This window comes from Microcebus murinus, chromosome 19 (genome assembly GCF_040939455.1).
Source record: "Microcebus murinus isolate Inina chromosome 19, M.murinus_Inina_mat1.0, whole genome shotgun sequence".
Taxonomy (NCBI): Eukaryota; Metazoa; Chordata; class Mammalia; order Primates; family Cheirogaleidae; genus Microcebus; species Microcebus murinus.
Genome location: NC_134122.1, coordinates 4,087,437 through 4,111,629, shown reverse-complemented (window position 1 = coordinate 4,111,629; position 24,193 = coordinate 4,087,437). Strand labels below are relative to the sequence as shown.

General features: G+C 62.3%; 1 protein-coding gene and 1 long non-coding RNA gene across 3 annotated transcripts in view; both read left to right on the top strand.

The window, feature by feature from the left end:
• The first annotated feature begins 307 nt into the window (after positions 1 to 307).
• On the top strand, positions 308 to 7,437 carry LOC142862384 (uncharacterized). 2 transcript variants are annotated; one of them, XR_012913431.1, is made up of 3 exons: positions 308 to 688; positions 6,915 to 7,062; positions 7,204 to 7,437. It is a non-coding gene; the product is annotated as an uncharacterized LOC142862384 (long non-coding RNA). The 2 variants fall into 2 exon arrangements; XR_012913432.1 differs by lacking the exon at positions 308 to 688 and adding an exon at positions 2,904 to 3,037.
• Positions 7,438 to 13,858: 6,421 nt separating this feature from the next.
• PPL (periplakin) overlaps positions 13,859 to 24,193 on the top strand; it is a 40,891-nt gene continuing 30,556 nt past the window's right edge. Inside the window, exon 1 of the mRNA XM_012743688.3 lies at positions 13,859 to 14,011. Within this exon, the coding sequence (XP_012599142.2) occupies positions 13,950 to 14,011 (62 nt within the window). The 5' untranslated portion in view covers positions 13,859 to 13,949. The remainder of the gene's footprint in view (positions 14,012 to 24,193) is intronic.

Here is a 24,193-nt window from a genome sequence, read left to right as displayed (position 1 = left end):
AGAATGGCCCCGCCCCCCGGACATGGCCCCGCCCACGTCGCTTGACTTGGCCCGCCCACATTTGCCCCGCCCCTGATTGATCCCGCCCCGGAATGGCCCCGCCCCGCTCTGGCTCCGCCCTAGTTCTAGCCCCTCCCCTTATCTTACGCGTACCTTGCTTGGACCACGCCCTCGGCCCGGCCCTTCCTCCAGATTGGCCACGCCTCGGGCAGCCCCCGCCCCCGTGCTGGCCCCGCCCCGAGCCCCGCCCGTGCGTGGTCCGCGCCCTGGGCGCACGTTCGCCAGCGCCCGCCAGGTGCCAGGCCCTCCCAGGCGCCGCCGCCGGCGGTGAGCACGCACGAAAGTCCCTGCCTTCGTGGAGTTCGCGTTCCGGTGGGCGCGACAGGCGCTGAACAACGAGGCAAGCACGGCATGCGGGATGGCGAAAATGCCAAGCAGAGGGGCAGGAGCGGGGCTGTGCGGAGCCGGGAGGCCGGGCTCCCCGGGGCCTCGGCTCACGCCCACCCCTCCAGCCCCCGGTGCCGGGCAGCTCGCTCCCGCGCCGCGTCTGTGTGGCCGGCGAGAAGCTGCTCTGCGCAGCGTCATCCGCGTGTCCGTTCGACCGACCCTTCCTGAGCACCTGCTGTATACCAGCGCTGGGCGAATTCGCCCTTCGCGCGCGGGAGCCAGACGGCGCCCGTCCCCACAGGTGCGCGCGGGGAGACGACGGCCCCGGTCTGGGTCGGACACGTGGCCGCACGTGCCTGTGACCACCTGTCCCGCTCCCTCCCTCGCTGCGTCCCGTTCTGATCCTTGCGCTTATCCTTTTGCTTACTCGTGCGTTGCTGACGCTCTCCCGGGAGGCTGGGGCTCCCGAGGGCGGGGGCCGGGGCTGCGCGCGTGCCCGCGAGGGCCTCGCTGGGGTCCCGGCAGGCGGGGACGCTCCCCGCGCGCTGGGTGAAGGGTGGCGCGGACGGAAACGGGACGCGAAGTTCCCGTCCCTGCCACAAGGTGACAGCAAAGGCCAGCCCATGGCTCCTGGAGCGCGCGCACCGGGAGTTGTTGGGGGACAGGCGGTTCAGGGGCGTCCCCCCAACCTGGGCCCGTCCGGGAGAAGCCCGGTTCCGCCTGAGCGCCAGCGGGGCGCAAAGGGAGCGACAACACTGTCAGCTGTTGTTACCCGCGCCTCCCCTGCCCCCCAACCTTGAGGGAGGACGTGGGGGGGGGGAGGGGCGTGGCAGCCCTGTGGGTGCAGGGAGCTCGAAGTGGGAACCCGGGCCCAGAGTGAGGTGAGGTTCTCCAGCAGCCCAAGGAAAGGGAATTAATAATAACCACCTCCACCCACCCGGGGTTACCTATTATTAACACTGTTCTACTAATTATTCCTACCGCTTCTGGAGCGCCCAGCTGGCACTCACTGGGCCTGGCACCATTCTAAAGCTTTACAGTACTAACCCTCAGAACAACACCTGCAGTGATGAAAACTGTTTTGGAACTCGATAGAGGTCATAGTTGCACAACATCAGGAATGTGCTAGGAATAACCACTGAACGGTACACATTGAAATGGTTAGTTTTATACTATGTGAATTTCATCTCAGTTAAAAACTTTATGAGGTCAAAATCCTCATTTTATAGATAAGGAAACTATGGCACAGAGAGGTTGAGTAACTTGCCCGAGGTCACATAGCTAGTAAGGAAGTCGAACCCAGGACTCTGGCTGTCCAATGCCTCCTTCCCCAAAGGCTGCAGCCGAAGTGCCAGGGAGATGTGACTTCCGGGCCTGAGCTGCAGGGCAGCCAGGCACCTGGCCCCCAGTGAGAAGGCGCATGCTGGGGCGTGAAGTCAGTCCCAGCGTAGGGTCTGAATTTCTCTCCTCGGCTTCCTGCCTGCTCTGCGGAAGGACCCAGGCAAAGCTGCCTTGTGAGGAGGTGGGTTTGGGGAACCCCATGGGAACTGCCCCATGTCTCTGAATACCTTCCCGGCAGACAGGCCACTGCTGTAGGAAACTCAGCCGTTAGTAATGCGCTTATTTGAGGGACACACAAGGCCCAGGCCCAGCACAGATGCCCCCGGAAGGCATAGTGCAGGGCAGCGTCCTCGGCTGGATGGGTCCGTGTGACACCAGGAACAGGTGGGGGAAGGTGGGGGTCGGGAGTGGGAGCACCCAGGCACCAGGCCCTTGAGGGGACAGGAAGGGCCCTTGATCTGGGCTGTGGGATGTCCCTGAAGCTGGAGGGAGAGAGGCAAACAGGGTGAAGCCCCCCGTTTTTCTTGTGCCAGAATACACTTAACACAGAAGCTACCATATAAACCATTTCTTAGTGTATAGTTCAGTGGCTTTTAGTACATTCACAGGGTTGTGCAACCGCCACCACTAGTTTCGGAACATTTTCATCACCCAGAAAGGAAACTATTCCCATTAAGCCATCACTCCTCCTTCCTTCCCTCAGTGCCTGCAACCACTGATCTGCTTATCTGCTTCCTGGAGGACATCTCACTTGTCCTGGGGCTGCCTCTCATTCCTGTTCTTTCTTCCCTCTTCTCAGAGCACAGCCCAAGGCCTCCTGGATTTGGGAGCCTTGAGGGTTATCGTGGTGGATTGGCGGGCTGTGGCGTACAGGTGTGCGGGTTGCAAACTGCACAGCTCTGTGCAGCGGCCCTGGTCCTGGGGGCAGCTGTGAGCAGAGCATGAGTCTGGGGGAATCTGACCCGGGGTGCTGCACAGACAGGTACCACCACCTTGACCTGCAGCCTGGCCCCCAAGTCCATTCGCTTCCACCAGGTGCTGCGCGTGGTCCAAAGCTGCAGGGTCCCTCAGTGCAGAGAGATGGGGACAGGGGTGGGGCATGGTGGCCCAGGGAGGCTGGTGTGTCACTGTGGGTGGGGCTGGTGGCAGAGCAGTCAGCAGCGGGTGCTGGAGACCAACCTCAATGTGAGTTCTGGCCCTGCCACCTCCCAGCTGTGTGGCTGCAGGGTCCCCTCCTTTAAAATGGGGTGACATGGAACGTCATTCAGCCTCAAAAGGGAACGAAGCCCTGACACGTGCTTCAACACGGGTGAGCCTGGGGGACATTGTGCTCAGTGAAAGAAGCCAGACACGGAAAAGCAAGTACTGTGTGATTCCACTTGTGTGAGTCACCTTAGAGGACTCAAATTCATGGGGACAGAAAGTGAACTGGTGGTTGCCAGGGGCTGGGAGGGAGAGGGGACGGGGAGTCATTTAATGGACACAGAGTTTCAGTTTCGTGGGATGGAAAGGGTCTGGAGGTGGGTGGTGTGATGGTTGCACAACATTGCGAATGCACTTAATGCCACCGAACTGTATACTTAAAGTGGTCAAAATGGTCAATGGTTAAAACGGTCAATCTTGTGTGCATTCTACTGCGATTTTCAAAACCCCATGAGCTGGTGTGCGTGCAGCGGTGTTTATAACTAACTGATGACAGCCAGTTGCAAATTCTTTTGTTGCTTCTCCACTCCCACTGCTTCATTTGACCAGCCTAAAAAGAAAAAGAATCACACTGGAAACGTTTTTTGGTAATGGGGGCAGCAGCGGTGCTGTGCTGAGGGAAGTCACCCCCGGGGCCCCAGGGAACTGTGGTGAATGTTCACAGTGTCATGGCGCCTGGGAGGCGGCGCCTCTAAGGGACTTCGTTGGGACTGGGGCGTGGCACTGGCGTTTCAGGGAGTGGCCGGCACAGTATAGGGAAGTGACAACTCTGGTTTTTGGAGCTGTGATTCGCCCAGTTAAAGTGTGCAGCTCAGTGGTTCCCGCAGACTTCCAGAGTGACACAGCCGTCCCCACAATCAATTTGAGAGCATTGTCACCACCCGACCCTTTGGCACCGCTCCCTGCCCCCTCCCCAGCCCTGGCAACCACACTCTGCTTCCCGTCTCCGTGGATTTGCCTATCCTGGACATTGCACATGAACGGCATCATGCAGTCTGTGTCCTTTTGTGTCTGGCTTCTGTCACTCTGCATGTTTTCAAGGTTCATCTGTGTTGTGGCGTGTGTCAGAGCTTCGTGCCTTCCCATGGCTGGATGATGTCCTGTTACAGGGACGGACCACGTTTAGAGTCTGGCCCTGACAGGCATGTGGCTGGATAACCGTTTTAATGGCTGGATACAGCGTATGTGGATAACGGGGAGGGCGGGCCAGGCAGAGGGACCTCCCAGGGAAGAGCCCAGAGGCGGGAAGGTGACGCCGTGTGTGAGCAGAGCCGTGGCTCTCACGGGGACTCTCCCACCTGTGTCCCCGGTCACATCCTAACCCTGGAACCCCCCAGCTTCTCCTGGGTTTTGAAGACACCCAGGAGGCACGGAGGCAGGGGCATCCCGTACGGACGTGGGTGGGAGCAGGCCCGCCCGCCAGCACGCCGCCCACCCTGGGTGCCTGGTGGGGGTGCGCAGGGTGGGGTGGCAGGAGAGGGGCAGAGGCTGGAAGGAGGGACCCACCCCAGCCCCTGCTGCCCTTGCACCCGTGGCCTTCCTCGGGCCCCGGGCACCTGCAGGGTGGAGAGAGAGCTCCCGTGTCAGTGCCCTGTGGCTGCTGTTCCAAAGCTCCGCAAACGGAGTGGCTGGTCCTCTTACGATTCTGGAGGCTGGAAATCTGAGATGGGTCTCGCTGGGCCCCACAGGTGTGGGCCCGGCTGGCCCCTTCGGGAGGCCCAAGGGAGACTCCGTGTCCTGGCCTCATCCAGCTCTGGGGGCCGCCTGCAGAGGAGGGGACGGTCACCGCAGCCCCTGCCCCGGGAGTGCACACTGAGGAGGCCTGCAGGGCTGTCCCCAGCTGGGCCACAGTCACTGGCAGGAGAGGGGACGTAGGACCCTCAGAGAGGGCTCAGCTCAGCTGTGGGCCACCAGCAGCCAACACCCCCGGCCACCGGGGAATGGGTGCCTGGACCCAGAGGGGGACCCGGGCTCACACCACAGCAGCCTCTGCACCCCGAAATGCGGGGCTGGTGAGGACTGGACGCCCGTCCTGCAGAGGAGCCACAGCGCCAACACTAGGGTGGGAAATGGACCCTCTGCATGGCGGTCACCCAGGGAGAGGCCCTGGACAGGGCGGGGGAGGTTTGCTCTCTCTCACAAGCGCGTGGGGGCAGGGCTGTGTCACGTGCACCTGCCCCATGGGGAGATCCGCACTCCAGTGCTAAGTGCGGGCTGAGGCTGGGCCGTGTACTGGGCACCGTGACTGCTGGAGTGAGAAAAACACGGGCAGAACCTTGCCCCGGCGGAGCCCCACTCTGGAGGAGAGGCAGACACGCGGGACCCGTGAGTGCGTTCGGTGTGGGTCAGGCTTGTGGGTCAGGTTGTGCAAGGGCTGGTAGGGAGGACGAGAAGGGACGTGGGGTGGGTATCACAAGGCACAGAGGGACTGGCTGGGCTCAGCGAGAAGATGACGTGAGCAGCAGAGATTGCGGAGAAGAGCAGGTGAGCCTGGCAGAGACTGGGCCCAGGGGCAGCCGTGCAAAGGCCCTGGGGCAGGAGTGTGCTTGGCGACTTAAGGGACAGGGAGGTGACTGTGCTGCAGAGCAAGCAAGAGGGACGTGGCAGGGGAGAGGAGCCGGCTGGGGGCCCCCAAGGGAGGGGGTGGCAGGGGTGGTCTGTTTGACTTTGCCGCTTACGGCCTCAGAGCAGCGGGAGGTGTGGGATGGGGGCGGGGGCGGGTGCTGACTCCCACCTTAACCCTCCTGCTGTTGCTGTATTGAGAACAGACTGTAGTGACAAATGGGGGCAGGGGACGGGCAGCTCCTGCAGCGATCGGGAGGTGAGGGGTGAGCTCTACTGCCCAGGTAGACGCTGCCTGTGGAGGTGGGAGCCGAGGTGACCCAGCCGGGAGAGGAAGAGCAGGGGAGGGCCGGAAAGGAGAAGCCCTGTACCCGTAGAGGCCACCAGGGAGCAGGTGCAGAGAGGGGAGCCTGGGGACAATGGCCTCTTGTCACTGTAGCCTGACACTCCAGCCTGAAGGTCAGCTCAGGTCGTGGTCTCTCAATACGTGCTCTGCCCACCAACTGGGCCGGGCCCGGGGACAGGGCGGGGAGGGGGTGCCACAGGCACCAAAGGCCCGAGCCCCGACAACAGGGCAGACTCCAGTGACCCCCAAGCTCAGTGCCTGTGACCCCGGCCGCCCACCCAGCCCCTCGGAGCTGTCCCTGCCTGGGACGGCCAGGGCCCCGGCTGTCCACTTCTCCACGCCGGCCTAAGGCCATAGCCCCCGGACACATGCGGCTGCTTCAGTTTGTTTTAGTGAAACACTGTAAATATTGATGTGTTATATATTCATATAAATAACAATAAACATAAACACTAAAATGAGTGATTCGGTTCCTCGGTTACACTGGCCACATTTCAGGTGCTGGGTGGCCACGAGTGGCTGTGGCTTCCACACACACAGAATACTCCCTCCCGGCACACGGTCGTGTCGCATGAGGCTGCCCTGGGGTCACCCTGAGACCAGCAGAGCCTGGGCCCTTTGGGGGGACAGGACGGACCAGGTGGGAGGGCGGGGCGGGGACCCCGGGCTGGGAGGAGGGTGTCTGCCCAGAGCCGGCTGGCGTTGACTCATCCGTCCCCGAGGCCGGGGCCTTTGCGGGGATTAAGCTGAGCCTGTGACCAGAGAATGGCCGGGGCGGGCGGCGCTGGGGGCCTGGCCACGGGTACGGGCAGGAATGTTTGAGCTCAGCAGAGAGAGGGGACAGAGCCGGGCAAAGCACGCGGGGCAGGCAGGTGGGGCGTGAGCCCGAGGGAGATGCTGGCTGCGCTGTCGTTTTCAGTCACTCATGGCAGACGCCACACCTTCCTCGGGAGCCGCAGAACTCCCGCACTCCTCCATGCCGGGCGGCTTGGCACGCCGTCGCCACTCCCGACTGCCTGCCCGGCACTTAGCTCATTTTGTGTTTTAGAAATGAGGTTGTCTGTCTGCTTTTCAGCCCCTTGTCCCTGCCCGGAGAGGAGGCCCCTCAATGCGGAGGCCGCACCGCACCTGCGCGGTGTCGCCAGGGCCGGGCACGCCTGGGCACTGTGTGCGCGCTTCACACCTGGACCCGCGGATTGTAGGAGGCTCCGAGGAGGGGAGAGGTCAGGGCCCTCCCCCAGGGGCAGAGGACATGGGGTGGGGGCCTGGGCCCTGGCAGCGAGGGTCCCCTCCTCACCGGGGCCCTGACCATCTCGGCCTCCCCCACCCGGGGCCCCACCTGACGGAGTCTCCATGCCAACCAGATTTTGTCAGCCCGGTGCGCCCCACCATCGGGGACACAGGAGAGGCACCATCGCCCACCTGAAGTGGCCTCGAACTTCCTCCAACTGTCCCCGCCCTGGTCCTCCCCAGCAAGCTCCCCGAGGGCAGGAACCTGCGTCCGTTGTACGGGATCCTGGATCCTGAGTGGCCAGAACCGACTCGTACCTGTGCAATAAACATTTGACGAATGAATGGATGAATAAATGGATCAGTGAATGAACAAATGAATGTATCCCTTCTCTTCCACCATAGTTCTGACTAGGGACCCATTAACTCTTTCCTGGTCCTCCGGGGACCTTCTCTGGGACCTCCGCAGTGCCCTGGCCCGCCCGTGTTCTCATTCGGGGGCGACATTGAGCACCTGCTGTGAGCCAGGCACCCTGCTAACCGGCAAGCTATGGACCATGGCGCTGGCTCAGATCGAGGGATTAAACCCTGAGCGTCCCACTGACCTCCTCCAGCAGGCATTCCGTGGCTCGGGAGTTCAGTTTCCACGTCTGAAAAATGGGGAGAGGAAGGGACAAGCCAGGCTGCCATCTTCACCACGGTGATGGCTTCGTGGCCGGGTGCCTACGTCGGATCTCAGCGGACGCTGCGCCTCCACCGCACACGCGTCGCGTCTCCACAATGCGGAAAGCGACGGGCCGGCCTCGGAGCCACGCACTGGGCACAGGGCCGGGCACGTGGCGCACGCTCAAGAAAAGTTGTTACTTGCCGTTGTCACACGTGTCACTTCACTGAATCTTTCCAAGACCCTATGGAGCAGGTGTCAGAGCGTCCCCATTTTGTAGATGGGGAAACTGAGGTTGAGAGCAGTGAAGACGTTTGACCAGGGTCACACAGCTAGGGATGTGGCATCCCAGCTCACTGGGTCTCCGTTTTACAGAGAGGTTAAGCCACCAACTCAAGGTGGCACAGTGGTGGGGTGCACAGCAGAGCCAGGACTCAAACCCAGATTGGCTTCACGCTAAAACCTATTCACCTTGTGTTCTGCCCATCCCAGCCTGGCCTGTCCATCACCCAGGCTTCCGGCCCTGGAGGGAACGGGGTCCTGACCTCCTGACCTGGGCTGTTCCTAGTCACACCCGACACTGTCCCCAGAAATGCAGCCCCACCGGTCTGGGCAGGGGCTGGGCAGCGTGAGCCCTGGCTGGCCCGGAGGTGGGGCAGGGAGGAAGCCGGCTTGGGCGTTGCAAGGAGCACGGAGTTTTGGGGCTGGGTAGGGCGGCCTGTCCCGCAGAGATCCGGAGCCTGGCAGAGCCTGTCTGGTCCCACCCCACCCAGCTCCACTCTCTGCCCTGACAGTGTGACCTCCCTGCTGGTGGCCGTCACGTCCTGGCCTGAGAGGCCCAGAGCCGGGCTTGCAAAGACGTGTCCAGGGAGATGGAGCAGGTCGCATCAGAAGTGGCCCAAGGTCCCAGATGAGGAGTCTGGAAGCCTGGAAGGCACAGTCTGCAAGCCGGGCTGCGTGGCTGGTCAGAGTGGACTCTGGCTCCGGCTCCAGAGGAGGCAGCATCCAGGAGGCCCCAGCTGAGCCGAGGGTTAACCCCTCAGCGGCTGGCCCGGGGAAAGGCCAGGGTGGCTGGGGGCTCAGGGCAGCCGCTACTCAACCACCGGTCAGGAGCCATTTCAATGTTTTGACAGCAGACACCGCTGCACGGTGCGCACCTGCACCTGGGGAGGGCCCATCGCAGCAGCAGCTCCCTGGGTGGGGCCGCTGGCAGGCAGGGAAGGTGGCAGGCGGCCAGGGGGCCTGTGAGCAGGGGCCTGAGGCACATTCTCAGGGGGTGACTCAGGGGCAGGCAGAGCGTGACTCACAGGGGACCCTCTCCTGCTCTTGCGCCAGCGCCCGCCTCCCCTCTGGCCCTGGGGGGGGGTGGAACTCATGGGCCCCCCGCCCAGGCCAGGCGGAGCGTGAGTCAGCCCATGTGGGCCACAGGGCCAGCACGATTTTTCCACCCCTCGCATTGTCCTGCGAGAAAAGTAAATACATGTTACAAAACACGGGGGAAGCTGGGCCAGCCCCTCCTGTCCCCTCGGGGGGTGGGCAGGAGCCAGGCCTCCACACCAGGAGCTCTGCGCACATCACTGTGCACTGGCTCTTCCCCGTTTTGCAGAAGGGGAAACTGAGGTCCAGAGAGGTGAAGCCACCTGCCCAAGCTCACACAGCGGGGTGTGAGGTGGAGGCAGGATTCAAACCCAGGTTGGCCTCAAGCCGAAGCCGGTGGGTTTTCCCAGCTGTGCTGACCAGGACGAGCCCAGCTTCGTCCGTCTCTGTTGGCAGCTCTGTTTCTCAGGGTGGCCCCAGACCACCTGCTCCAGCATCCGGGGGACGAGTGTTTGTTAAAATGCACATTCCTGGGCCCTGCCAGGTCCCACCCAACCACAATCTCTGGGGCAGATCCTGGAATCTGCATTTTTAAATGCAGCCCAGGTTGGGGTGAGGCCAGCAGTCAGAGACGGGAGAATGGCCGTCTACACCCAGGCTCTGGCTGCCGGAGTCGTCCTGCAGAACCCTCTCTCCTGGGCTAGGGGAATGCTGCCCTTCTTGTTTCAAACTGGTTCACAGGCAACAGCCCAAGCGCCTCTCCAGCTGCTGAGGAAACAGTGATGGCAAACAAGGAGGGTGTGGGGGACCCTTCAGAAAGCGGCCGGCCTCCCGTGAGCTGGCAGCCCCGTCTGGCTGCAGGAAGGGGGCAGGTTTCAGGGTGGCCGATGGTGGCCTGGTTGCCAGGGAACAAATGGCCCTTAAAGGCGCTGTCTCCATGGGGTCAGCCATCAGGCAAACCCAAGGAAAGCAAACACCCTCCCCGGCCCCAGCAGCCCCTGGCAGCAGGGGGGATGAGTCACTTGGCACGGGAGGGCGCCACGGATCCAAACAAATCCCATCTGCCCAGAGGAGGATGCACGGGCTGAGAACGGATCCCCCCGCATCCGGCCTGCCCACAGCCGTGTGTGGCGCACACGCGAGCACACACGTGCACACACCAGCGCCCAGCCCAGTGTTTAGAGCACAGAGAGGGGAGGGGTGGTGAGGCACCACTCGGATTCCTCCTAAATCTGCTAATTCTCCCCCGCCCCCAGCTGAGTCAGCGGGAGCCAGGCCCAGCCGCCCCAGCCAGAGCCGGAGTGAGAGCTCCGGAGGGTGGGGGGGGGGCGGGGGTCCGAGGGCTCAGGCGCTGGCAGCAGCCCAGCTGCGCGCTGCGCCTCTCAGGGCCGGAAAATAAGACAAGAGAGCAGCCACCTCCCAGGCAGGAAGCACGGCCTGCTTCACCCCGTGGGGGCTGCTGGGCAGAGTCAATCAGCCAAGGCGTGTTGGGCACTGGCTATGGTGCCTGGCACCCCAGTCACCCTCAGTCCATAAGATCCGGCATTTCTATTATTCATGCCCTCATTGTTGCTCAGAAGCTGAGCTGCAAGCCTGCCTGACCTGGGGGTCTCTGGTCCAGGTCCCTCCCCAAACTGACTTTCACTAGGAATTGTGGATCTGGAACCCATCGAAAGGGGATTTGGTAGTTTGGAGAAGTCCAGCATTTGAACACCATTTGGAGCTCCCATGATCTTGGGACTTGTACCCCTCAGACCCACAAACATACAGCCTCCAGCTACCAACATAAGCCCCTCCTATCTGTTAAGCCTTCACTGACTACCAGAGGACATGTCAAGTGCTTAACACGCAGGATCTCACCCTGTGAAGTTGATGCTATGCTTGCACCCATTCCACAGATGAGGGAAACTGAGGCTCAGAGAGACGCTATCCCTCCTCCCTGAGAGGATGCAGCAGACACTTTCTCATGTATCCTTCCAGAAGCTTTCTGTGCATATACAGGCATGTTACCCACACGTATTTCTCTCTCTCCCCAACACAAGCGGAGTGTCCTATGCCCTGCCTTTCGCACTTTGCCTCTGGAGCTCCCCTGGGTGTGTGTCTATGTATGGCCTTCCACATCTGCCTCTTTCCCAGCTGCGGGGTCTTCCCCAGTAGGGATGCGCCCTGAGATATTTAACCAACTCCCTCCCGGCGGGCAACAGGTTGTTTCCTTGTTAGCCACACTGTTGCGGTGAACTGAGAGTCCCTGCAGGGAGAGGTAACTGGGAAGGAGTGGGACAGGGTGTTCAGGCAGAGCTAGCGCAGGGGCGAGAGCCGGGAACCAACAAGAGTGCCAGGGAGCCCCTCTCTGTGTGCCACCTGGGCCGTGTGCAAGGGTCTGTGCAGGTGAGCCCGCTCAGCGGAGAATTCCGGCTTCTGCAGGTCCCAGGTGCCCCGCCACACACACCTGTGTTCTGACACCCTGGCTGCTCTCTGACACCTGCTCCCAACGTCACCTGGCTGGAGGGAGCATCCCTTCGGTGCCCTGAGACATAGGAAGGGAAGTCGCTGCAGGAAGAGGGAACTGCCAGAGCCCTTACCTGCTGCCAGGGGGCCGTGCTGAGAGAGGACCCCGGCAGGACCCGCGGGGACTAGGCTTGGTGGGAAGCTCTGTGCAGGGCTCCCACCCGCCTGAGCAGTGGGGGGCCACTCGCGGTGAGGTCTCACTCCACCAGGGCGACTTGTCCGAAGTTCAGATCCCTGGCCCACCCTCCAGCCGCCCCAGCCAAGACTTCAAAGGTCCCAGGGGCCCAGAATCTGCATTTTACAAACTCATGCATAACCTCAGAGCCTCTGCCTCTCACGGGGTCTTTGTTCTGTACGGGTCTCCGGACCCCTTTGAAAAGGTAACAACTTGAGTGTTTGGGTTTTGTTTTTTTTGTGTGTGTGAGAGACAGAGTCTCACTCCGTTGCCCGGGCTAGAGTGCTGTGGCATCAGCCTAGCTCACAGCAGCCTCAAACTCCTGGGCTCAAGCGATCCTCCTGCCTCAGCCTCCCGAGCAGCTGGGATTACAGGCATGCGCCACCATGCCTGGCTAATTTTTTTTCTATATATTTTTAATTGGCCAATTAATTTCTTTCTATTTTTAGTAGAGACGGCGTCTCACTCTTGCTCAGGCTGGTTTTGATCTCCTGACTTTGAGCTATCCTCCCGCCTCAGCCTCCCAGAGTGCTAGGATTACAGGCGTGAGCCACTGTGCCCGACCATGGATTTTTATTAATGTGTGTTCCCTCCCCTGCCCTCCACAAGGCTGAAAGCTCCCCCAGAGAAAGGCCTTTTTTGGTTTCTTGCTTTTTCCTTCTTTGTCCCACAGCAAAGCCTGGACATGAGGCTGGGGAAGGGGTGGGACCCTCTGGTGACTGAGTGACCCTTTGAGCAAAGCCCCTCCCTGGAACAAGGCGCCTGTGGACGAGGCGCGTCCCAAAGCAGCTGTGGGGAGAGTCACACCCTTCCGCCCGTCCACAGATGCCCTGTTGAGAATAGGGTTTTCCCAGAGTGCCCCTGACGCTCGGAAACTGCAGGCCTTTGGTGGCAGGGTGGCCCCAGATGCTCTGGCACCTTGGGCAGCAACAGCTCTTGAAGATCAATTCCTCACTAAACTCCTTATTTTATAAATAAAAAAGCAAATGGGGAGGCCACTGGCCTGAAGGCTCAGGCAGCTGAACTTGAATCCAGAACTCTGGAGGCCCAGCGGGAGGCTGCTGTCCTGCCCGCCTTCCTGCAGACCTGATCACTCCCTGGGTCCTGATAGCCCTCTGACCATAAAGCATCTCGCTCGCCGCCTTCCCCAGACTGTGGGCTCCTCCCCCGCTGGGCTCGGGCCCCGCCCCCGCCCCCGCCCCCGAGAGTGGCTGCGACCGCGCCCCGCCGTGGGCCCCACGCGGGCTCTCCGCCAACCTCAGTTTCTCTGTCCAACCGCAGCCTCCTCCCCGGCACACGGTCCAACGGGACATGCTGGCAGAGTTGTGCAATGCGGCTATTCTGAACGGGAATCCAGCAACTTTTATGACCGGCTACGAAGTGTCTCTCGTGTGCCAGGGCTGGGGGCGATTAAAGTTTCAAAGGGTTTTTGTCTACCCCAGATCGCGGGCCGACAGCAGCAGCGAGCTTCCTGCGTTTGCGCAGGGGCACCGCGGCGCAGCGCCGTGAGTTGACTGCAGGAATCGCCGCCGCGCAACCCTTTGGGACCCGGTGGGGGCAGTTGTTGTCACCGTTTGACAAAGAAGAAAACAGGCCCAAAAACACCTTGCCGAGGAGCCTCCGCTGCCCGGTGGGGGCGGTGGGGTTTGAACTCGGGCAGGAGCACTCCGAAGCCTATTCTCAATCGCTGTGCACACAGCTCCCACCTGAGTGTAATTCACCAGCCGCGCAAGGCGCAGGGACCCATAGGGCGCACCTGGCTGGGGCCCACCTGGTGTCCGCTGAGCAGGCGGCCGAGAGCAGCGCGAACCAGGTGAAGGCCGAGCGGGAGGCGTGCCAGGTGGCGGGGAGGTGGGGCTGCGTGCGCTCCCGTAGGTGGCCTTCGCTCCCCCGCGCCCGCCCAGCGCCCAGCCTCAGGAGTCCGCAGGCCGCGGGGGCGGTGTCGGGCCCAGATCCCTGTCCCCCAACCCCCGCGCCCGCCCCGCCCCGGCCCGGCCCGAAGGCGCCCGACGCGCCCGAAGCCCCGCCCGCGCGGTGGCCCCTCCTCGGAAAGGTAAGCGCCACCTTCCCGGGAGCGGCCGTGGAGCCAGTGGCCGACTGGCGCCCCGCCCCCCGCCAGTAGTGACCGGGCGCCGCGGCCGCGCCGCACTCGGGGTCCCCGCGCCACCGCTCGCTCACCTGCGCCGCCGCCCCTGCCCGCACCCCCGAGCGCCACCATGAACTCGCTCTTCAAGAAGAGAAACAAAGGCAAATACAGCCCCTCGGTGCAGACCCGGAGGTGAGGAAGCGCCGCACGGCCCGCTCCGGACGCCCCCGGGAAGCCCTGGCGCGGGGGAAGACCGCCCGGGGCCGCCCGGGGCCGGGCGCCGGGTACTGAGACCCGAGCGCGACGCGCGGGAACGCCCGACCAAGGCCACCCTGGAGCTGGGAAGCGCCGCCTGCCCGGGTGGGGAAGGGACTGGTTGTGGCGCCGAGGGGGCACGATGTGCGGCCTCGGGGACTCCCGGAGCCCAGGGAGCACTGCCCTGGGGGCCTAGGGCATGGGCAACTCAGCTGGGGTACGGGGCTCCTCTGTGTCCCAGGGTCGCTCCTGCGCCAGGAATCGCCACCGGGATGCCGGGGCGGAGTGTCCGGAGGAAACTACACCCAAGGCGGGGGCGCTGCGGGGGCCCAGGGCGCGCGGGGCAGGGAAATGGAGCTGGGCGTGGGGGGCTCCCAGCGCGTCCGAGAGCGCGCAGGTGCTCCTGCGTCTGGAGGCCAGAGGCGGGGGCGGGGGGCGGCCACCTGCCACAGCTCCTCCCGGCACCTGCCACCCTGCGCCCCAGAGCGGCGCCCAGAGGCCCTGGCGGGTGCGGGCTCGCTGGGGGCACAGGCTGAGGTCCCCTGTGGCCCCCAGGGCGCAGCCACGCTGGTTCAGAGCGAGGCTGGGCGGTGTCGGGGCCGCCGCCTCGCAGGACGATTTCTCAGGGGTGTGGCTACCTCCCCCACCCCAGCCCCGAAACTGGCGCGTCTGGCCGCGGGTTCCCAGGGTTCCCAGGGCGGCCTGGGAAGGGAATGACATGTCTCGATGTGTTTGCGTTGAGGCAGCCCACGTCCGTTTTGATAAGCCTAATGTATTCACTTAATAACCGGTTTGGGGGAGCCTGTCGGAGATGCTGAGATTGAGGGAGGGGGCAGGACTTTGGCCCCTTCCTTCCCCCCCCCAAGGGAAAATAGAATGGGGGCCCTCAGCAGGGGGTGGAGGAGCATTTCGCCTGCTTCTCCCTACAAGAGGCTTCAGGCAGGTGGGGGGACCTGGCACTTCGCACAGCCTGGCTGGGGGTTTTGCCCCAAGCCCCTCTCACTGGGAGCCCCGTGCCCTTGAGCAGCTGCTCATGCCCTCCCCAGGCCCCCGTGGAGCCCATAGAGGACTCGCCCAGGCCCCCAACCGACCCCTGCCATCCACCCAGGCCCACCTGTCGGGCAGGTGCAGGCGGCCGGTCAGGGCACCAGCAGCTGCAGCAGGCGCTGCGTCCCCTGCGCCTGCCCTTTTGGAACTCACTGCCCTGCGCTCCCACCCACCCACATCTCCCTGCCGGCAGGCTGCTGCAAGCTCTGAGGCCATCCCCGCCCCTTGGAGAGTCCTCCAACCCACCCCTCCCGTCTCCCACAGCCCCAGAGGCTGGGCAGGGCCCTGCGTTCCGCTCCTCCGCGGCTGTCCAGCTGGCTCTCAGACCCGGCCGGGGTCCCGTCCAGTCCCTGCCCTGTTCCCTCAGGCATTGCACAATCAGATGCTCTGTGCCAGCCACAGACGACTGTTCGTCCTCCCCCACCGAGGCTCAGACCCATCCAGCCCTGCACACACCAGGAGATGGCCAGGCCTCGCCCTGCCCTCCGCGGCCCCCCACCAGCTCCCACCCCCACGGCCAGGGCTCCGGCCTAACAAAAGCGGGTAATGAACCCAGACAAGCTGGCGGAGGGCGGAGGGAAGGCTACCGTCCTTTACAGCTGCAGGACTCCGAAGGCCTGGGGGTGCAGAGACACGGCTCCTGCCCCCTCCTGGCCCTCTCTGGACTCCTGGCCCAAGGCAGCCACCCTCTGTCGTTGGCTGACAGCCGTGGGCCCAGGTCTGAGCTTAGAGGGCTCTTTCTCTAGGAAGCCTCCCTGGTTCTCATCCCAGGATGGGTGAAAGACCCTTCCTTTGGCCCTTTTCACCCCAGCACTAAGAATGAGCACAGTCACAGCCCTGAGTAGGTGGCAGGTGTGTCCCTGCGTGGTCGCCCTCTGCCCCTTCCTCTCAGTTGGAACTCGTGCCTAGTTGGAACTAGGGTGGGATCTTGGGGAGGGGGAGCCCTGTGCCCGTCCTCCCAGCGAGCGTCCCGTGAGCACCGCCTGATGCCCAACTGGGGGTACTCGAGGCTCTGAGTGGGGTTGCTGGTCACAAGAAACTGGCCCCCGTGTTCTTCCTGCACCCTGAGTTGTCTGGGGGCTGCCGTCGTGGTGGGCAGGCCCTCCAGCCTGAGAGCAGGACGCCTGGCTTCCGGTCCTGGCTGGCCACATGCGTGGAACCTCCTGCAACCTCACTGTCCTTGTCTGCAAAGCGGGGGTGGTGACGATAAGTGTCCCGTGTTGGGGGCTGCTGGCAGGAGCAGGGCCTCAGCACACAGGAGGTGCCAGATGAGGGTGAGCACCACGGTCCCAAGCCCATCCAGGGGACCCGGGAGCCGGAGATGTGACCTTCACACCCAGGCGGGCCAAGGCTTTGGACCGAGAAGTGTGGACCAGGGGTTGGAGAGGCCGCCCCTCCCAGTCTGTAAGCCTTTTAGGAGCTGAAACTCGGGAGGGCTGGGACGGGCCCTCGCTGGGCTCCTAATGACAGGCGTGGGAGCCGGTGTTCACACCTAAACTAATGACAGAGTGAGGCCTGGTGGTGCAGGTCACCAAGGACAGGTCCAGCCCAGCAGAGAGGCCCTGGAGGAGACTCGCTCCCACCCTCCCGGCTGTGCAACCTTGGAGGGGCAGCTTGGCGGCTCTGAGCCTGTTTTCTCACTTGTAGAGTGGGGTAAGCACCGTGCCTGCCTGGCGATGTTGGCTGAGGATTAAATGAAACAACCCAGGGACAGGGTGAAGAACAACAGGGGCCCCAGCGTCCCAGCAGCTGTGATGATGACGGGCACTGAGCTTGTGTGGATAAGGCGTGTGCTGTGCGCTGGGATTGAGCTGGGTGTCGGGACGGACAGGCTGTGCACTGCACAACTGCAGGGCCGCCACTCCCGGGGTATGTAGGCGGATCCCTACATCCTTCCTGCACTCGAGTCGCTGTCCGTCACATCAGAGAGACAAGATGGACTTAAGCTTAAATACATGTGTGGTTACAGGACTGCCAGGGTGGTGGGGCCAGGCAGAGCAGTGTAACATAGATTGGGTCCCTAGCCTGACCGCTCAGGTGCTCTGTGACTGGCCGGAGGTGACAGCTCCCAGAAGAGGTCCTGGGAGGCGAGAGGGACTTCCCAGGGGAGGCATCTGATCCGTCGTGGGGTGGTTAAGATCCAGCTCTGGAGTCAGACTGAATTTCACCTGTTTGGTTTTGGGAAAGAAACTTGGCCTTGCCGAGCCTCAGCTTCCCCATCTGCAAAATGGGACTAATCTCGCCCCTCCACCCAGACCCGGGTCCCAGTCCATACTCAGCAGCCCGGCCTCACCCAGGCAGGGTCTTGAAAGACTGGCCCAGCACTAATGCGGGACTCCTGCGTGGGAGGCAGGGCCAGGCCTCGGGGGGCGGTGCTGCTGGAGGGGAGCATGCCCTGCCCGGAGCCTCCTGGGCACAGTGCGTGACGTCAGCCAGGCGGGCGTTCAGGCCCCGGCTCTGCCTCTCCTGTGCTGCGTGACTTTGGGCAGGTCTCTGAGCCTCAGTTTCTTCATCTGTGAGATGGGGTGGTGACAGCAACCCCAGCTGGCGGGGCTGCGGGTGGGTGGAGTGGGGTAAGGCACGGGCAGGGCCCAGCCCAGGGCCCGGCTGAGAGCGAGCGCTGGGGAAATCTAGCAGCCCCTGGGAGTGCCGCGCAGCTGTTAGGGGCAACGAGCGCTAAGCGCACTGCTGAGCAGGCAGCTGACTCAAGCAGACTCTCACGCGCCCGCCGAGCTGACCAGGGGCAGCTGGAAAGCTGGAGCGTTGGGAGGGGCCCTGTCAGCACAGCCCATCCAGCCCCGGCCGTGTGGGTGACTCGGCCTGGGGTGAGCCACCGGCCATCTCTGCAGCCCCTGCGTGCTGTGCCCAGCAGGGCCGCGGACGTTACAGCCGCCCGTCCGACAGTGCGAGCCAGGCAGGCGGTGGTGGCCCCTTTCACCGAGGCCAACCCTGAGGCCCAGAGTGGAGTCGTTCATTCACCTTGTGCTCACGGCCCACAGAGGCCGACGGTGGGGTCCGGGGCCCCTGGGGTGGGAAACAGGCGTCCCCATCCCTACCTGGGGCTGGCGGCAGCTGTGTCCAGGGACTGCCCCAGGCCAGACCGTGTTGGCTTTTGTGTGCCCCGCCTCTGCCCGCAACCCTCCTGCCCGGCTTCCCCGCCCCCTCGCCTGGTTCTCTTGGCAGCGGAATGAGACCTAATGAATGAGATTCAGGACGGAGCTGATGGCAGCATTTCAGGGGTGATCTCCGGGGAGAGGGAGCTGGGGAGAGGCATAGCTCAGTTCACACCTCTCGGGCAACACCCTAAGGTGCGGGAGACATCAGGAGGGACGTGGGGGTGGGGGAGGCTCCTTGCAAGGGAGGAGGACCCGGCCTTCCCGCACGTAGCTGCCAGGCAGGGCCGTGCAAGGTGCTGCTGGCACCACCCGCCACCTCCCAGCCGGCCTGCCCCGGCCTGTCTCGGGAGCCCCAAGAGGGAAATGGGCTCCGGTCTTTGTTCTCTCCGCCACCGTTGCTGTGCCGGAGGCCGCCTGGGGCCCCTTTCTGCCTCTCTTCAGGTCCCAGCCCCACCTCTTCCACTTTAAATGGACCCCCCCTTCTCTCTGCCTCCAGAGCTAGCAGCCCTGCGGGCCACCAGCCCCTCTCACCTGGACACCTGCAGCAGCCTCTTCATGGTTCCTGCTTTCCCCCTTATACCACCCTTCTCCCCATGGCAGCCAGGGAGCTCCTTACAACATGCAAACCTGACCACACCCCCAGCTGCCTAACCCCCACCCCAGACCTCCCTTTGCTCTGAGGCCCTGAGAGCCGCTGCCCTGCACAACCTGGAGACATGACTGTCACCCTCCGGTCTCCAGGCTGCATCTGGCTGCCCAGCCTTTGCCCATCCCCCCCTCCTGCCAGGATGTTCTTGCCACCCCGCTTCCAGGCTGGCCTGTGCATACCCCCAGGGCCAGTGGAGCCCAGCAGGTGGGGGTGGACAGGTAGAAAGGAATGCAAGGCCCGAGCAGGTTGCCCTCTGCCCCCTGTCCCCATTCAGTCACCTTCTGTGTGCAGGACAGTGAGTGGCCAGCAGGCTGAGTAAACAGCTGGGGACAATGCAGGGTGGCGAGTGCTGAGATAGAGGCAGAGGGCTTGGGGAATGCCGAGCATGGCCCTGACCCTCGACCCCGGATGGGGCTCAGGAAGGGGGGAGGGTGGTCTTAGCCAGCCCAGGACCACCAGGAGGTGGCTGGACAGACAGCGCAGGGCAGGAGTGAGACGGGGACGTGCACACACACATGCACAGACACACGCGTGTAGACACACCCTGAGAAAGCTTCGCGTCGAGTGGATAAAGCAAGCTGACGAAGGTGGCCAAGAGGCTGTCCGTTCAGACACACTTTAGGGAACACGGCAGAGCCGTTCCACGCGCCGTGCACGGACGCAGATGCGCGCGCACTGAGAGTACAAGACAGGCTTGGGGAAACCCGCGAGTCTAAAACTGTGTAAGTGAGGAAGGGGCTGAAGGCATCGTGCACGGTCACACTTGATCCCTGTTGCAGGGAAACCTGCAGCAAACGTGGCACCGTGAGAACGTCAACTAAATCCTGGTGGTTGGCACAGGGGTGGCTGATTTTTTTTTTTTTTTTTTTTTGAGACAGAGTCTTGCTCTGTTGCCCAGGCTGGAGTGCAGTGACCTCATCACAGCTCACTGTAGCCTCCAACTCCTGGGCTCAAGTGATCCTCCTGCCCCAGCCTTCCAAGTAGCTAGGACTACAGGTGCCACCACACCCAACTTATTTATTTACTTACTTACTTACAGAGATGGTGTCTTGATATTGCCCAGGCTCAAGCAATCCTCCCGCCTCGGCCTCCCAAATGCTGGGATTACAGGCGTGAGCCACAGCGCCCGGCCTAATTCTTGTCACTGCATTTCTGTGTGTTTGAGCAGATCATGTCTTTCCAAGTTCTGCTAAGTGAGGGGGACGGAGGAGGAGGATTGGGAGAGAGTGTGGCGTGGGCGAGAGCCAGCAGGAAGCCCAGAGTCCTGGCCTCAGAGTGCAGCCCACGGTGCGCGAGAGGGTCTGGGGAGGAAGCGGAGGGGGCCCTGGCCTGGGCGGAGAGAATGGAGGGCAGCCGGAAGGTTCCGGAGGGGAAACTGCACCAAGTTGGGAGGGGAGCAGGGAAGGCGTGAGCACAGGAGGGCCTGAGCTCGGGCCCCAGCTTGGAACAGTCCCCGTGACTTGTGATTGCGGAGTCCGTCTGAGACAGACTCGACCTCACCTTTCTTTCCCAGCGAGCTCAGAGAGTCCCCCCTGCTGTCACCCAGGGTGTCGCGAGGCTGGCTGCCCCGCCCGTCCCTGCCCAGCCAGCGGGGCCTGCATGTCCTGTAGGTAAGACAGACACACACCGCACTGCTGCTCAGCCCTTGGCGGCCGCTCCCCACTGCCTGAGCCCGGAAGGCCGCGGGGCTGCAGGAGAGACAGAATGCAGAGTCCTTTGCCGCCCGGCCGCCGGGGCCTGGGTTTCAGGCTCATACCTTTTAGGGTTTCCATGTCTCCGCCTTGGCCGTGGGGGCTTTCTGTTTCCAGCTGAGGGCTGAGGAAGGATTCTGAGTTTGTGCCACCAAGACCAGAGGGGGCCTCAGCCCTGCCACCCCAGGTAGGAGCTTGACTCCTCCCGACCGTAAAGTGGGCAAGCGGACCTCACGGTGCTGAGTGGGAGGCTGAAGCCCAGGGGCAGGAACCGAGGGCCCAGGGGGAGGGACAGAGGGCCTGGGCTTCAAGACCCAGACCCACCTGCCAGAGCCGGCTGTGCCACTTGTCAGCTGGGATGTTGGCCACGTTTCTGCCCCGCTCTGGGCTTCTTTCCTTATCACTGGCAGGGAAACTCCCGTTCCTCCAAGAACGGTGCCTCGCACTTAGTAGGTGCTCAATAAAAAGTGGCAGAAGGTCTGTTTTGAATCTGCACATTGGAGGTGTGCAGGATTGTTGATGAGAGGACGTGTGTAACACATTAAGTAGGTGCTTAAATGATGGAGGCTGGTATTGCTTGTCCACTTGAACCCAGAGTGACATCCTAATCCCCAGGGATGGGGGCACCAAGGTTGGCTTGAGCTCTGTTTAAATCTTGCAGAAATCTTCAAGACTGCCTTGGTGTTCCCTGTAGTGGCCTGGACCCCTGTGTGTCCGTCACAAGACCCCCGAAGCACTCACCTGACACAGAGACCTAGGGCCCCGCCAGAGGCCCGGAGGTAGGGTGGCCTCCCCTGGGCGGAAGCGGATCAGGCCCCAGACCTGGAATTACTACCCCAGCAACCCTCTCATCTCAGGATCTGTTTCCCCGAGATTAATGGCTGGGTGTGGGGGAATTTACTGTCTAATTACCACAGAAGTTTCCAGCAGGGAGAGTATCAGTCAATTGACCAATCAATCTGGTATTTATTGGGCACCTCCTGTGTACTGCTTTCTCATAAGACTTCCTTCCTGGAGAGATCTAGGGGTTCTTCCTCATGCTGCTCCCCTTTAGCCCTGGCTGTGGCTCAGTTCCTCGTTCTCAGCCCTGGCTGCACATCTGAGTCACCCGGGGAAGCTTTCAACCTGCTGCCCGAGCCCTAAGACCAATGAAGTGAAAATCTCCGGGCGTGGGGGCCAGACGTCGGTCCTCTGGGAACCGCATAGTTACACTGGCTGTTTCACTCCGTCTTGTCGTGGAGATACATGGACCGTGCTGTCCATCTTCCGTGCCAGTTGCCGGGTGGGCCCTTTATGCTCAACCTTCCTGTGTCATTCAGTTTCAGGTGTGTGTCCTGTAAATGGCACACAGCTGGGGGTTGGAGCTGTTATTTATTGTATTCTCACCTGACAGTCTTTTATCTTTTAACAGACAAGATTAGCTCATTCACATTTATTGTAGCGTTGACGTGTTTGGGTCTACCCTACCACATTGTCCTGTGTGTCGCGCTTTCCCTCCGTGTCTCCTTTTCTCTTTTCCTGCTTTTTATTGGTTTCAGTGACGTTTTCACAGTCGGAGTTAGGTTATAAGTCCTGAATGGGAAAGAGTGGGTGAGAATACCCTGACCTAGGTGATCTGGAATCTTTGTAATTATAGTCATTGGGGTGTTTTCCTTCACCCTACCTGTTAGCCTATAAACGTTTGGACAATAGGGGTTTACTCATCTTTGGGTGGTGGGGGGGGAGGCTTCTGTTGCCTGTAATTCCAGGCCTTGCATAAGCTTGGGGCTCCGTGTTAAACTGAGCAGACGTTTATAGCACGTCAACAATTTGTATCTCTAGGGGCTTGTTCCTGGAGAAGGGCTTGTCGCCAGGGTCTATAAGAGGGGCCGAGAAATGATGGGGAGTTGGGAGCTGGGGCTGAAAATTGATCTGGCAGTTGTTGACTGTCTAGAAGGCGCCTGGCCGGGCTGCAGCAGTCCCCAGCACAGACCTTTCCTGAGCCAGTGACTCGGAGCAAGTTGCCGCTCGTCCCCGAGGCTCGGCCTCCCGGTCCTCCCGCGACAGCACCTGGCCGACGGGTGGTTACGAGGACCAGGGACGGAAACCCTGTCAGGCGCTGGGGGCGGGTGTGGCCAGGAAGGTGCTCAGTCCTTGCTGGTTCCTGCCACCTGAAAGGCCTGTTCAGAGGGACAGGCTGGGAGTCCCCTGTGGTGGCACCTCAGGAGAATGACTCAGCCTCAGTTTCCCACCACTGGTTGTTACCCAACCCCTGGGATTAACCGTACTGACGAAGGTGCCAGCAAGATGTGGATGGCTCTGCCTCCCCTGGGCGGTGGAAGCCTCTCCCCATCGCCCTGTCTCCCCGACGTCTCTCGCCCCTTTCTCCGTGGTGGGGTGGGCCTAGACTGGTACTGACGTTCCTCTTATACTGAGGAGGCGGCTTTGAAGCCTGGCTGCTTGGGTTCGAATCCTGGCACCACCACTTCCCAGTTCTGTGACCTCGGACGGGTTTCTTAACCTTGTGACCTCGGACGGGTTTCTTAACCTCTCTGAGCCTCAGTTATCTTCACCTGGAACATGGGGGCAATGGAGTTTCTTAGATAGGATTAAGAAAAGAGCCCCAATAATGGTAAGGGCGCCTACCTGCCACCTTAGAGCTATGAGATTTCAATGGATGATGCACAAAAGGGCCCAGCAGGCAGTGGGCACCCAGTAGTGCTCTCAGTGCCGTTACTATTCAGTGATTTTTGCTGAGTGCCTACTGTGTGCAGCCTTTGTGTCAGGGCCAGGACAGACACCTGTGTCCAGGTGCCAGGCAGTGTTTAAAGAAGGCAGGGGCTACATGTCACCTGAGATGTGCCTCCCACCAGACCTGGAGGTCTCCAGGGAGCCGCTGAGGCCCAGGCCAGCCCTGCAGCCAGGCAGGACAGCAGAAGAGGATGCCCGTGGCTGGCAGGAGGCCAGGCCCCCGTGCTGGGCTCTGGGAGAGGTGAGGCCAGTTCCTGGGGAGAGGTGTGCACTCCCGTGCATTCCAGACATTCCAGCGCGATGCACCCCCACGTACACACCCACGGAGACGGAATTAACCCCGAAAGGGAGCAACCGCAGACAGTCGAGGGCTGGTGGCCCTGTCCGGGCAGGGAGCACCGAGGCTGCTGGGTCCCCTCTGTACGCACAGAGAGAGTGTGCAGGCTGGGCTGCGACCCAGCACGGGGGCAGAGCAGTTCTGGACAGCAGGGACAGCAGGTGGAGGCGATGGCAGGCATGTGGCCTCTCTGATGTGGCTGAGCTGTGCTCCGTTCCCGGGTTGGCCGCTCAGGGGAGAGGCTGTCCCCCCAGCCTGGAGGAAGGGGCGGCTGGGAGCAAGCCAGGTGCCCCAGCTCTGCCCACGGGCCCGTGGGAACGGCCGCCACGGCCCTGGGGGCCCAGGGAGGGGCGAGCGGGCTGTGGCTTCTCGCTGGGCGCCCCACACCCAGGCACCATGCTCCACTGGGCACCGCCGGGAGCCTGGGAGAGTTTTGCAGCTGGGCAGCCAGGGAGGCCCCTGGGGCAGGCGTCTGGCCAGGTGTGGCCGGTGGGGGAGCGGCAGGGAGAGGGGAGCGAGCATTTCTTAAGCGTCCCCAGGAGCCAGGCG